We start from the raw sequence: 12,878 nt of genomic DNA, 5'->3' as shown, positions 1-12,878 counted from the left end.
GAGGGGGGAACTGGGAGCACTGGGATCCTCCGGGGGGGTAAACTGGGAGCACTGGGATCCTCCTGAGGGCAAACTGGGAGCACTGGGATCTTCTGGGGGGGCAAACTGGGAGCACTGGGATCCTCTGGGGGGGGGAACTGGGAGCGCTGGGAGCCTCCGGGGGGGGGACTGGGAGTGCTGAGATGCTCCGGGGGGGTAAACTGTGATCCTCTGGGGGGGAACTGGGAACACTGGATCCTTCTGGGGGCAAACTGGGAGAACTGGGATCCTCTGGGGGGGGAACTGGGAGCGCTGGGATCCTCCTGAGGGCAAACTGGGAGCGCTGGGATCCTCCTGAGGGCAAACTGGGAGCACTGGGATCCTCTGGGGGGAGAACTGGGAGTGCTGGGATCTTCCTGAGGGGGGAACTGGGAGCACTGAGATCCTCCGGGGGGGTAAACTGGGAGAACTGGGATCCTCTGGGGGGGCAAACTGGGAGTGCTGGGAGCACTGGGATCCTTCGGGGGGGAACTGGGAGTACTGGGATCCTCCGAGGGGGTAAACTGGGAGCACCAGGATCCTCCTGGGGGCAAACTGGGAGCGCTGGGATCCTTCAGGGGGAAACTGGGAGCACTGGGATCCTCTGGGGGGGAACTGGGAGTGCTGGGATCTTCCTGAGGGGGTAAACTGGGAGCACTGGGATCCTCTGGGATCCTTTGAGGGGGGCACTGGGAGCGCTGGGATCCTCCAGGAGGGTAAACTGGGAGAACTGGGATGTTATGGGGGAGGGGGGGAAGAACAAACTGGGAGCACTGGGATGCTCCTAGGATGGGGGCAAACTGGGAGTGCTGGGGTCCTCCTGGTGGGCGGGGGCACTGGGAGCACTGGGAGCCTCATGGGGGGTCCCCAAAACTTGGGGCACTGGGCAGGGGCAGGGGGATATTCCCCAAACTGGGAGCACTGGGATCCTCCGGGGGGAGAAGTGGGCAAACTGGGAGCAGAGATACTGGAGGTGGGAGGGCACTGGGATCCTCTGGGGGACAGGGGGGAGGAACTGGGAGCATTGGGGTCCTCCTGGGGGGTCCCCAAAAATTCGGGGTGCTGGGGAGGGGCAGGGGGATATTCCCCAAACTGGGAGCACTGGGGTGGCACTGGGATGACCCCGGAGTGGCTGCCCCTCAAACTGGGAGCACTGGAGTTGCTCCTGCAGTGGGCATCCTTCAAACTGGGAGCACTGGGGTGCTGTGGGGGGGGGGATTCCCCAGACTGGGCGCACCGGGACATTTTCCGGGGTTATCTCCCAAACTGGGAGCACTGGGGCTCCCCATACTGGGAGCAGGGACCGTCCCAGTCCCCACCACCCGCCCCAACTGGTGGCACTGGGACTCCCCCAGTCCAGGAGCCCCCGCAGGGAGACCACCGCCCCCCCAAACTGGAAATATCCCAAATTTGGGACCCCAAACCGTACTGGGGACCCTCGCCAGACTGGGATTACCCCTTACTGGGAGCACTGGGACCCCACAAACACCCCCCAACTGGGATACCCACCCCAAAGCTGCTCCCCCGGTTCTCTCAGCTCTGCCCCCCCAAATCTCAGCCCCCCAAATCCAGACCCGGCTGGCTGGGAACAGGGGGGCGGAGGCAATTCCCCCCCCAAAAAGGTGAGGGGGGGCACCCCAAATGCTGCATTTTGGGGGTGCTGAGCCCTCCCCTCCCCCCACCCCTTGCTCCTGCCTCAGTTTCCCCCCTCCAGGCCCAGCTCTGCCCATTTGCCCCCCCCACACACCTCATTTTACCATTTTGGGGGTTGCTCAGGGTGCTGCCCACCCCCCCCGGGGAAAAAAAAGCAGCGCGGGGGCTGTGATTCAGTGATTTTAACTCGTTTTATTGAGACTCAACGGAACTCCGCAGCCCACCGGGGCTGGGCACATGCGGCGAGACCCCAGGGGAGTCGAAAACGCAGCGGGAAGGCATGGGGGGGGGGGAATTGGGGGGTTTGGAGGGGGGTCAAGGGTGGGGGGGGGCTGCGCCGGGCGTGCTGCCCCCCGGGGCCGCAGGCGGAATGGTGGCTGGTGAAGACGGGAGGGGTTTTAGGAGAGCTGGCCGCAGTCGGAGATGGTGATCTGCTTGCTCGTCTTGCCGTCCTTGGAGCCGCAGCGCTCCATGGCCTCCACCACGTTCATCCCCTCCTTCACGCGGCCGAACACCACGTGCTTGCCGTCCAACCTGCGAGGGGGGGGCACCAGCACCGTGTGTGCGCGTCCCCCACACCCAACAGCACCGCAGCACGGACAGAAAACCCCCCCTGGGGGGGGTCCTGCCCGCTCCCACCTCTCCCCCCCCCAGTCCCCGCTCACCACTCGGTCTTGGCCGTGCAGATGAAGAACTGGGAGCCGTTGGTGTTGGGGCCGGCGTTGGCCATGGAGAGGATGCCGGGCCCCGTGTGCTTCAGGATGAAGTTCTCGTCGGCGAATTTCTCCCCGTAGATGGATTTGCCGCCGGTGCCGTTGTGGCGCGTGAAGTCGCCGCCCTGCCACCACGAGCGGCACACGCCACGGCTCAGGGGGGCAGCCAAAAAAAAACCCCAAAAAACCCCAAACCACCCCCAAAAGCCCAACCTGCACCCCCCACCCCTCAAAAAAAAACCAAAACCCTCACCTGGCACATGAAGCCGGGGATGATCCGGTGGAAGCAGGACCCCTTGTAGCCGAATCCCTTCTCGCCGGTGCTCAAGGCACGGAAATTTTCTGTTGGGGGGGGTGAGAAGGAAAACGCCGTGAGCCCGGCCCCGTGGTGAGGTGGGGGCGCATTGAGGACCCCCCCCCATTACCCACCTGCTGTCTTGGGCACCTTGTCCGCGAAGAGCTGCGGGGAGAGGAGCGAGGCCGTGAGAAATGGGGGGGGTGGGGGGGCAACACCGGGACCCTGAGGGGTTATTTGGGGTGGGGGGGGGGGGGGGTAGGGGGGCAGCCCCGGGACCCCCGTGGATGGGATTTGGTGAGGGGTTGAGGGGGGGGCACGGCCCCGTCACAAAATGGCGGCGGCCGCGGTGTGAGGGGGGGGGGGAGCGGGGCGGGGGCGTTGAGGGGGGGGGGATCCCGGGGCTGGGGGAGGGGGGGGTGGTCCCGGTGCTCCCCCCCCACCCTTCGCGGTGCCGAGCAGCGGCCGCTGGGGGCCGCCCCCGCCCGCTTCGCCTCAGGGCAGCGCCGCCGGCCCCGTGCGCGGCCCCGCGCCTTTGTTCGCCGCACGGGGGCGCGCACCGGAGCCTCCCCCCCTCCACCCTCCCCTCCCCTTTTCCTCCTCACCGCCCCCTCCCCAAATTCCCTCTCCCGTGGGGGGGGGGCTCCACGTGGAGCCCCCCCCCTCCTCCTCCTCCTCCTTCTCCTCCCGTTCCCTCACGGGTGTCCCCTCAGCGGCGCGGTCACCTCGAAGGTGACGCGGCCCAGGGGCTCGCCGTTGGCGGCGATGTCGAAGAAGACGACGGGGTTGGCCATGGCGGCGGCGGGAGGCGGCGGGGGGGAGGCGGCGGCGGCGGCGGCGTCCTCGGCGGCGAGCGCGGCGCAGCGGAAAGAGAGCGGCCGCCCGCCGCCTTTATATACCCCGCGGCTGGGCCCGCCCCCCGGGCCGCGCCGCCCAACCGCCGCCCGCCGCGTCACGGAGCGGCGTGCGGGGCGGCCAATGGGAGGCGGCGGCTGAGAAAAGGCGGGGAAGGAGAGGAGGGGAGCGGAGGGAGGAGGGGGGGGGAAAAGCCGGGGAGGGGGTGGTGGGGTGGGGAGGGGGCGGGGCCAAGCGCGCGCGCGCGGGGCCGGGGGGGAGGGGGGAGCAGGGCGGGGCGCGCATGCGCGGGGCGGGTGGGGGATGGGGCGGGGGCTGCGGATGGGGCTGGGGGGGGGGGGACCGGCCCTGGGGGGGGGGGGCGCGTCCGAGGCCCCCCCAAATTCCTCCCCCCAAAAAAACAACCCCAACCCCTGGCCCCCACCCCAAAAAAAATAAAAAGTAATAAATAAATAAATAAAAAAATAAAGACACCCCCTAAAAAAAAAAGACCCCCCCAAAACACCCCCCCCAGAGACACCCCCCCAAGAGCCCTCTCCTAAAAGACCCCCCCAAAAGAGCCCCCCCCAAAAAAGACCCCCCCAGAGAGCCCCCCCCAAAGAGCCCCCTCATAAAAGGCCCCCCCAAAAGAGCCCCCCCCCAAAAAAAGACCCCCAAAACACTCCCCCCAGAGACACCCCCCCAAATAGCCCCCCCCAAAAGAGCCCCCTCCTAAAAGACCCCCCAAAAGAGCCCCCCTCCAGCCCCCCCTGCAAAAAGACCCCCCCCAAATCCCCCCTCCCCAAAAACCACCCCCCCTCCCCGTGCCCCCCCCGTGTTGCAGCAGGGACAGGCGAGGCCCGGGGGGCCAGAAAGGCTTTAATAGAGCGGGGGGGGGGGGCACGGGGGGGGGATTTTTTTGGGGGGGGGGGGGGGGTAGTGTTTGTACATATGTACAGCCTTGTGCTTGGGGTGCCCGTCCGTCCGTCCGTCCGTCTGTCCGCAGCCCCCCCCCCCCCCCACCCCAACAGGGGGGTTAGAATTTGGGGGGGGGGGGTCTGGGGGTCTCGTGGGGGGGGGTCCCGGCCCCTCAGTTGTTCTCGAAGAGGGCCAGCAGGTCGTCGTTGCTGCTGCTGGGCAGGTCGGGGGGGCCCAGGTAGGACAGCAGCTCGTCGGGGTTCGTCAGCTCGGGGAGCAGCTGGGGGGGGGCACGGCCGAAACCGTCAGCCCCCCCCCCAAAAATAAAATAACCCCAAAACACCCCCCCCCCCCCTTTAACACACGCACACACCCCGTAACTCACGTCCAGCGCTGGCTCGGGCCCCTCGCTGCTGCCCGCCATGGGCGGCGCGGGGCCGAAGGCCAGGTCGGGGCCGTGCCCCCCCGGGGGGGCAGAAGGGCCCGGGGGGGGCCGGGTGGGGGGCGCGGGGCGGTGGGGCAGGGGCTGCGCGGTGCTGCCCAGGGCCGCCGCGTGGGACGGCTCCATCCGGCCCGCGGGAGGCAGCTGGGGGGAGAGCCTTCGTCACCATCATCATCATCATCACCATCACCAGCGTCATCCTCCCCAGCGCCATCTTCATCATCCTCACCCTCCTCATCCTCACCCTCCTCAGCATCATCCTTCCCATCACCGTCTTCGTCCCCCCCTCCTCACCCTCACCGTCTTCATCATCCTCACCCTCACCTTCATCCTCACCATCTTCATCACCCTCATCATCCTCACCTTCATCCTCCTCCTCATCACTATCCTCATTCTCCCCCTCACCTTCATCCTCACCCTCACCATCCTCAACCTCCCCCTCACCATCATCCTCACCCCCCTCCTCACCTTCCCCATCACCCTCTTCATCCTCACCCTCCTCGCCCTCACCCTCATCATCCTCATCATCCTCATCCCCCTCCCCCTCCCCATCTTCATCATTCTCATCCTCACCACCTTCATCATCCTCCCCCTCCCCATCTTCCTCCCCTTCATCCTCCCCATCCTTAACCTCCCCCTCCTCCCCTTCCTCTTCATCCTCCCCATCCTCCCCGTCACCATCCTCATCCTCCCCCTCCCCATCTTCCTCCCCTTCATCCTCCCCCTCCCCTTCATCCTCACCCTCCCCATCTTCATCATCCTCATCCTCCCCCTCCCCATCTTCCTCCCCTTCATCCTCCCCCTCCCCATCTTCCTCCCCACCCTCATCCTCACCCCCCCCCCCCAGCCCCTCTGACCTGTCCGGAGAGAGGGGGCGCGGGCGGCTTCTCGGGGGGCAGGAGGCCGCCGGGGAGGTCGGGCGGGTAGGAGCCGGGGGGGGGCCCCGGCGCGAACTCGCTCAGCGTCGGCGTGCCGGGGGCGGCCGGGGGGAACGGCTCGGGGAAGCCGCCGGGCCCGGCGAAACCAGAACCTACCCGAGGGAAACGGGGGCCAGAGCGGTCGGCGTCGGAGGGGGGGGACATTACGGGGATGGGGATGGGGGAGGACACGCCGAGGAGCCCCCCGCTCACCCTGGGCGCTGTACTCGGCGGGGGCGGGCGCGGCGGGGGGCGGCAGGGCCGGGAAAGGCGAGGAGCCGGGCCCCAGGGCGGCGATCATCTCCATGATGCTGGGCAGCACCATGTGCGTGGGGCTCATGGTCCGGCAGCGCTTCAAGGCCGGCCCGTCCGGCTCCTCCTTGACGTGCACGTCGGGTTTCACGGGGACGGGCTTCCAGCTGCACGTCGGGTCGATGGTGATCTCCTCGTAGTCCGAGCTGAGCGGGGACGGCGGCTCAGGGGTGTGGGGAGGGGGTTATAGGGGGGTGACGGGGGGTGACGGGGGGCACGCGGCCCACCCCGGGGGTGCTCGGGGCGTTACGTACTTCTGGATGTAGATCAGGATGCCCAGCATGTACTGGTCCACCTCCAGCCCCTCCAGCAGCGCCGTCTTGCTGCGGGCAGAGTAAGGGGGGTGAGGATGGAGCCCCGGGGATGGACCCCGAGGGGCGGCCCCGTGGGGACAGCGAGGGACAAAGCCACGGGGACACTGAGTGGGGACACCGAGAGATGTCCCCGTAGGGACACTGAGGCACAGCTCCATGGGGACACCGAGGGATGGCCCTGAGAGGACACCGAGGGACACTGAGGACACCCAGCACCGCCACGGCACAGCCCTGAGGGGACACCGAGATGCATCGGGGGATGGCCTGGTGGGGACACTGAGGGACACCGAGGGACGGCTCCATGGGGACACGATGCTCACCAAGGAGCACGGGGCACAACCTCACGGGGACACCACGATCGAAACCCCATGGGGACACCGAGGGACGGCTGCATGGGGACACCAAGGAGCGGCTCTTTGGGGACACCAAGGCACGTCCCCGAGGGGACACGAGGGACAAGGGACCCCGCGGGCCGCACTCACTTGCAGACAGGGCAGCGCCACGTGCCCCGCTCGCAGTTGAGCTGCAGGTAGGACTCCAGGTCGAAGCACTGCGGGGGAGAGACGAGGCTGAGCTCCGGGGACAGGGGACACCGGGGGGGGGGGGACACGGGGGTCCCCGCGGCGCCCACCTGTATGTGCCGGCAGTCGTGGCCCCTGGCGGGGAGCTGGATGCGTCGGAAGGTGATGGGGCACTTTAGGGACACCTTGATGGCCGTCTGCTCCACGCCGTCCTCGCCGTTGGGCCCCGGCGTGCCCGGGATGGTCCCGCTGCTGAAGTTGCGCTTGACTGAGGCCGGGGAGGGGGGGGTTGGTGGCGGAGGTGGTGAGGAGAGGGGTGCCCCCCCCCACCGTCCCCGGCACTCACTTTTGGTGATGCAGTGCTCGGCGGGCAGCAGGCGCTTCTTGATGAGGCCCTGCAGCACCGAGCGCACCGAGGGCCGGTGCACCAGCTGCAGCACGAAGAGGTGCGACTGCGGGGGGGGGCGACAGCGGGGGGAGCGGCGTGAGGGGCGGCCCCGCGCCCCCGCCCGCCCCGGCCGCCCCCACTCACGCAGCAGCAGGCGGTGACGGTGATCTGGATGGTGTTGCGGCCGGGCTGGCAGACGTGCTTCAGGTAGAGCGGCTTGTGCGACGTCTTGTTGTCGCCGCGCTCGATGGTGAGCGGCGTGGCGTTGACGCTGACCTGCACGGAGGCCGGCCAGTTGGTGTTCATCTGCCGGTCCTCGTGGTGGTAGCACTTGAACTGCAGCTCCAGGTCGGGCCTGGGGGGCGGCACGGGTGGGCGCGGGGCACGGGTGGGCGCGGGGCTGCGCCGCGCCATGCGGCACTACGGCGCGCAGAACTGCGGAGCACCGCGCGGCACCACGGCGTGCAGTGCTGCATAGTGCCGAGCAGCACCATGGCATGCAGTGCCATATAGCACCGCAGAGCACTATGGCGTGCAGTGCTGCATAGTGCCAAGCAGCACTATGGTGTGCAGTGCCACATAGCACCACAGGGCACTACGGTGTGCAGTGCTGCATAGTACTGAGCAGCACTATGGTGTGCAGTGCCATGGAGCACCGAGCAGCACTATGGTGTGCAGTGCCATATAGCACCACAGGGCACCATGGCATGCAGTGCTGCATAGTACTGAGCAACACTTTGGCATGCAGTGCCATATAGCACCACAGGGCACTATGGTGTGCAGTGCCATATAGCACCACAGGGCACTATGGTGTGCAGTGCCATATAGCACTGCGCAGCACTATGGCATGCAGTGCTGCATAGTACTGAGCAGCACTATGGTGTGCAGTGCCATATAGCACCACACAGTACCACAGCGTGCAGTGCTGCATAGTACTGAGCAGCACTATGGTGTGCAGTGCCATGGAGCACCAAACAGTACTATGGCGTGCAGTGCCATATAGCACCGCGCAGCACTATGGCACACAGTGCTGCATAGCACTGAGCAGCACTACGGTGTGCAGTGCCACACAGCACCACAGGGCACTATGGTGTGCAGTGCTGCATAGTGCCGAGCAGTACTACGGCGTGCAGTGCTATGGAGCACCGAGCAGCACTATGGCGTGCAGTGCCACGGAGCACCACGCTGTGCCATGCGTCACTGCGCTGCACCCTTACGCCTCGCGGCCCCGTGCCGCCCCCCATGGCACCGTGTCAGGGTGTGCCTCGCCCCCCCCCTCCCCACCCCACCCCGCCCCGCGCCCCGACCTCATCATGAGCGTCTTGTAGACGGAGTCGCGCAGCTGGAAGACGTGGTTGCTGACGGCCAGGTTGTGCTGCAGGCGGAAGGGCTCCAGCACCACGCCGTCGCGCACCGGGAAGGTGAGGCGCAGCTCCTCGCTGGGGGGGGGCCCTGCGGGGCGGGCAATGGGGTGGTGGTGGGACCGGAGGGGGTGCGATGGGGGGGGGGGGTCAGGGGATGTAACAGGGCACCGGGGGGGGTCAGGGGATGCGGTGGGGTGGTGTGGGGGGGTCAGGGGGGTGCAGTGGGGCAGGGTTTAGGGGGACGGGGGTGCGGTAGGGTGGGAGGGGGGGTCAGGGGGGTGCAGTGGGGCAGCAGTTGGGGTCCCCCCAGTTTAAGAACCCCTCTGCCTGAAGCCCCGCCCACCCGATGAGACCCCACCCACCACAGAAGCCCCTCCCACTGCAGCACCACACCCCCATGGGAAAGCTCCTCCCACCCAGGCCACCACCCCCACGAAGCCCCTCCCCCTTCCCCATGGCCCCACCCCCTTTCCCACGAAGCCCCTCCCCCTGCCCCATTAATGGGCAGCACCAGCAAGGCCCCGCCCCCAGCTGCCACAACCCCCGTTGGCCACGCCCCCTCTGTGCAGAAGCCCCGCCCACTCCCTAGGCCCCTCCCTGCAGCTCTCAGCCCTTAAAGGGGCGATGCCCCCTGCGGCGGGCGGTGGGCCCAGCCCCTACCCGAGGGCGAGGGGTGCAGGGCGGCGATGCCGGGCTTCATGTCGGGCAGGAAGGGCGACTTGACGTCCTGGCCGGGGGACATGTAGGGCGCCATGCTGCTCCCCGGCGTCATGGGCGGCGTGGGGTTCCCGGGCAGGGGCGAGCTGGGGTACCCCGGCATCGACCGGCCCGGCTGCGGGGGCACCGGCACCGTCAGTGAGCGGCGGGGACCGGGCACCGCCGGCACCGGGCACCGTCCCGGGACACGTCCACGCCGCGAGGACTCACCCCGTTGATGGCCGCCTGGCTGTAGGTACCGAAGCTGGCGCCCTGCCCGTTGAACTGCTCGGCTGGCTGCGGGGAGAGGGACGTCCCCCGGGGCTGGCACCCGCGTCCCGCATCCCGTCCCCCCCCCAGCCCTCGTCCCCATGCCCGCCGGCCCCTTCTGTACCTTGTAGTAGGGCCCGGCGCTGCCCGAGGCGGAGAGGTACTGGCCCATGCCCGGCTGCATCCTGTGCCCGGGGTAGGACGGGGACGGAGCGGAGGGCTGGGGGGCGCTGGGGGCGTACTGGGTGCCGGCAGCGGGGTACTGCCCGCCCTGCAGGTACTGCTGTGCCGGGTATCCCTGCGGGCGCAGCGTCAGCACCGGGCACGGTCCCACCGCACTGGGGTGGGCGCAGGCACCCCGTTCCCACACTCACCTCACTGGAGTACGCCCGCTTGACGCCCTGGCGTGGGAGCTGCTGGCTCTGGGGGGGGCCGGGGTACGCGTGCTGCGGCATCCGCTGGCCGCCGTACAGGGCGCTCATGCCGGGCGCCCGCGCGGGGCTCATGCTCATGGGGGCCATGCCCGAGGGGCCCATGACGCCCGCCATGCCGGCCGGGCTCATACCGGCGGGCACGGCGGGGCCGCGTGGCGCCGCGTGGGGCAGGAACTGGCTGCTGAAGGGCTGCCCCGCTCCCATCTACGGCACGGAGACAGCGGTCACCCCGGCCCCGCCGCCCCCGCCGCCCGCCCCCGCCGCCGCCACCGGGCTCTTACCGCCCCGTACTGGCTCAGCTCCTGGCTCTGCTTCTCCTGCAGCGCCGCCACCGTGGCCGTGGCCGTGGCGGTGGCCGTGGCGGCGGCGGCGGCCACGGCGGCGGCAGCGGCTGCTTGGGTGAAGTCGGCGGGGGGCCGGCCGGCGTGCGAGGGGAGCCCCATCCCGCCGGGGCCGCTGGGGCTGCCCGCGTAGCTGCGGAGGACAGGGAGCGGGGAAGGAGCACCGTGGCGGCCGGCGGCAGCGTGCCGCGGCGCGGAGCCCGCCTTACCTGGGGGCGAAGCCCGGTCCCCCGGGGTAGGAGCCGCGGCCGTAGACGCTCTGCTGCACGTAGCCCTTGCCGGGGGCGCCCTCGGCGAAGGGCTGCTGCGCCAGGAACTGCGGCGAGCTCATGCCCGAGCCGGTGCCGGCCATGCCGGGCAGCAGCGGGGTGCTGGAGCTGCTCCCCCCGGGGCCCATGGGGCTGCCGAAAACCTGGGGGGTGCGGAGGAGGAGGCGAGGGGGTGGGTGGGGAACCACGTCAGGCCCCCGGGGGCGGCGGCGCGGGGGTCCCGGGGGCGCCCGGGGCTGGGGGCAGGGTGCCGGCGGTACCTGGCTCTGGGAGGTGTTGCTGACACCCCACACGGTGGTTACCACGGAGAGGGATCCCGCCGGCTGATTGGTGCTTGGTTGCCAAGGAACAGCCTCGTATGCAAATGAACCATCACTAGAAAGAAAAACAACTTAATTAAGACGAAGGAAGGACACACGGAGGAGGCCACGCGCCCGGGTGGCACCGGGGCCGGGGACGAGGGGGGGAGGGGGGAGGGGGGCGTCACGGCCCGGCACCGACCCACGCTCACCCGTGCGGCGTGGGCGGCAGCGACGGTTTCATGGGGTTCATGGGGTTCATCGGCCGCGGGCGGGCGCGGGCTGGCTCCTCCGAGGCTGCGGCGGGCGCTGCGCCGGCTGCGGGACGGCGGCACCGGCACCGGGGCTGCGGGAGGCACAGGAAACCGCGGGTCAGGGGCAGGGAACGGAGCCGCGGGGACGGCACCGGGAAAAGAGGTGGGGGGACACCCCGGGGCACAACACCCCCCCCGCCATCACAGCCCTTACCCCAAGGTCTTCGGGGTCCCCGATGCCGGGTGGCGGTGCCGGGAGAGGCGCGGAGCCTCCCTGGCGGGCACGGCCTCCCCCCGGCCTCCCGGCACAGGGACTTGGCGTCCTGCCCAGCCTGGCACGGGGACCGCGCCGGCACGCGCCTGCCCCTGCCGCTGAGCCGTGGGGCTGCTGGGGGGCACCGGGTCCCCAAAAAACCCCCCCCCCGGGATGTCCTGGTAGCAGGGGGGACACTCCTGGGGACGGGGCACCCCGGTCCCCTCCCCGCTCGCTGTCCCCTCTCCACGGGCGTCCCCCTGAAATCCCCGTGGGAGCAGCCCCCGCGCTGGGTGCTGGGGGCCGGGACGTGGCTGCCCCCCCCCAGCACCAAGGGGTCGGGGAAACCGCGGGGACTTTCCGTGGCAGCCAGGGCAGAGCTTGGGGAGGGGGGACAACGACGACGACGACGATGACGACGGTGACGATGCTGACGGTGACAGCGGACGTGCCCCCCGCCTCGCCCCCCACCCTCGCCAGGGAAACGCCGGCGCTGCCCGGGGTATTTCCAGCCCAGCCCGGCCGAGGTCACCCCGGCGCTTTCGCTTCCCCCCCTGTCCCCACGCAAAGGTGGCAGGGATGGGGGCGGCGCGGTGACATTTGGGGGGGGGTGACAGCCCCCCAGCCCCCCCCGTCCCCCACCCCCCTGCGTGCTGCCTGCTCCCTGGGGTCCCCCTTGGGGTGGTGCCATCCCCGCAGACCCCAGGGCGTGGGGACACGGCACGGGGGGGGGGGGTGTCCCACGGCCGGGGCCTGGAGAAGGGGGGGGGCAACACGGGGGGGCCACATTCGCCCCCCCCACGCGTCCTCGCTCCGTGACAGCGCCGTGCCCGGCCCCTGCGTGGGCCGGGCCCCCCCCCACGGGGGCTGCCCACGGCTGTGGGCCCACGGCGGCGCCGTGACAAGTCCCGGGGGGCCGTGACAGCGCCGCGCCGGGGCCCCCCCCGCGTTTTTCCCCCCCCTCACCCGCGGCGCAGTTCCCACGGCAACGGCCCCACCGCTGCCCCACGGGGGGAGGATGTAGGGGGGGGGGGGGGGGGCGATTTTCAGCCCAGCCCCGGGTGGCGCAAAGCTGCGCGCGGGGCCCCCCCCCCGGTGCCCTCCGGTGCCCCCCCCGGTGCCCCCCGTTCCCCCCCGCACTCACCGAGCCGAGCGGCCCAAGATGGCCCTGGCGGCGCCGTGCGCGCGCGGCTGCGCGGAAGCTGCGCGGGATTTTCAGCCCGCGCGCGGCCCCGGCTCCATGGCGCGGCGGCGGGGGAGGGAGGGAGGGGGAGGGGAAAGAAGGGAGGGGGGTGGGGGAGGGCTGGGGGAGGTGGGGGGGTGGGGGGGGTGGGGGGCGCGGAGCCGCGGCGGGGCGGGGCGGGGCCGAGCCG

General features: G+C 70.1%; 2 protein-coding genes across 3 annotated transcripts; both read right to left on the bottom strand.

Annotated features, from left to right (window-relative positions):
* Positions 1–1,847: 1,847 nt before the first annotated feature.
* On the bottom strand, positions 1,848–3,551 carry PPIA (peptidylprolyl isomerase A). The gene is made up of 5 exons (XM_084499618.1): positions 3,405–3,551; positions 2,814–2,844; positions 2,638–2,726; positions 2,337–2,509; positions 1,848–2,205 (listed from the first exon to the last, which is right to left on the bottom strand). Exons 1-5 carry the CDS (start codon positions 3,471–3,473, stop codon positions 2,070–2,072), a joined length of 498 nt encoding a protein of 165 aa, XP_084355744.1. The 5' UTR covers positions 3,474–3,551; the 3' UTR covers positions 1,848–2,069.
* A 943-nt stretch (positions 3,552–4,494) lies between these two features.
* ZMIZ2 (zinc finger MIZ-type containing 2) lies at positions 4,495–12,796 on the bottom strand. Of its 2 annotated transcripts, none has more exons than XM_084499225.1 (19): positions 12,650–12,796; positions 11,211–11,344; positions 10,960–11,074; positions 10,640–10,842; positions 10,371–10,563; positions 10,030–10,293; positions 9,780–9,953; positions 9,617–9,682; positions 9,350–9,521; positions 8,633–8,777; positions 7,470–7,680; positions 7,284–7,389; positions 7,048–7,205; positions 6,899–6,966; positions 6,357–6,425; positions 6,004–6,248; positions 5,731–5,903; positions 4,805–5,017; positions 4,495–4,711 (listed from the first exon to the last, which is right to left on the bottom strand). In XM_084499225.1, exons 2-19 carry the CDS (start codon positions 11,258–11,260, stop codon positions 4,604–4,606), a joined length of 2,733 nt encoding a protein of 910 aa, XP_084355351.1. In that variant the 5' UTR covers positions 11,261–11,344; positions 12,650–12,796; the 3' UTR covers positions 4,495–4,603. The 2 variants fall into 2 exon arrangements, with proteins under 2 accessions (XP_084355351.1, XP_084355352.1); XM_084499226.1 differs by having other exon boundaries at positions 4,817–5,017.
* Positions 12,797–12,878: the final 82 nt, after the last annotated feature.

Source organism: Aythya ferina (genome assembly GCF_964211825.1).
Source record: "Aythya ferina genome assembly, chromosome: 27".
Taxonomy (NCBI): Eukaryota; Metazoa; Chordata; class Aves; order Anseriformes; family Anatidae; genus Aythya; species Aythya ferina.
The sequence above is the reverse complement of the archived record's forward strand: the minus strand, read 5'-3'. Positions and strand labels throughout refer to the sequence as shown.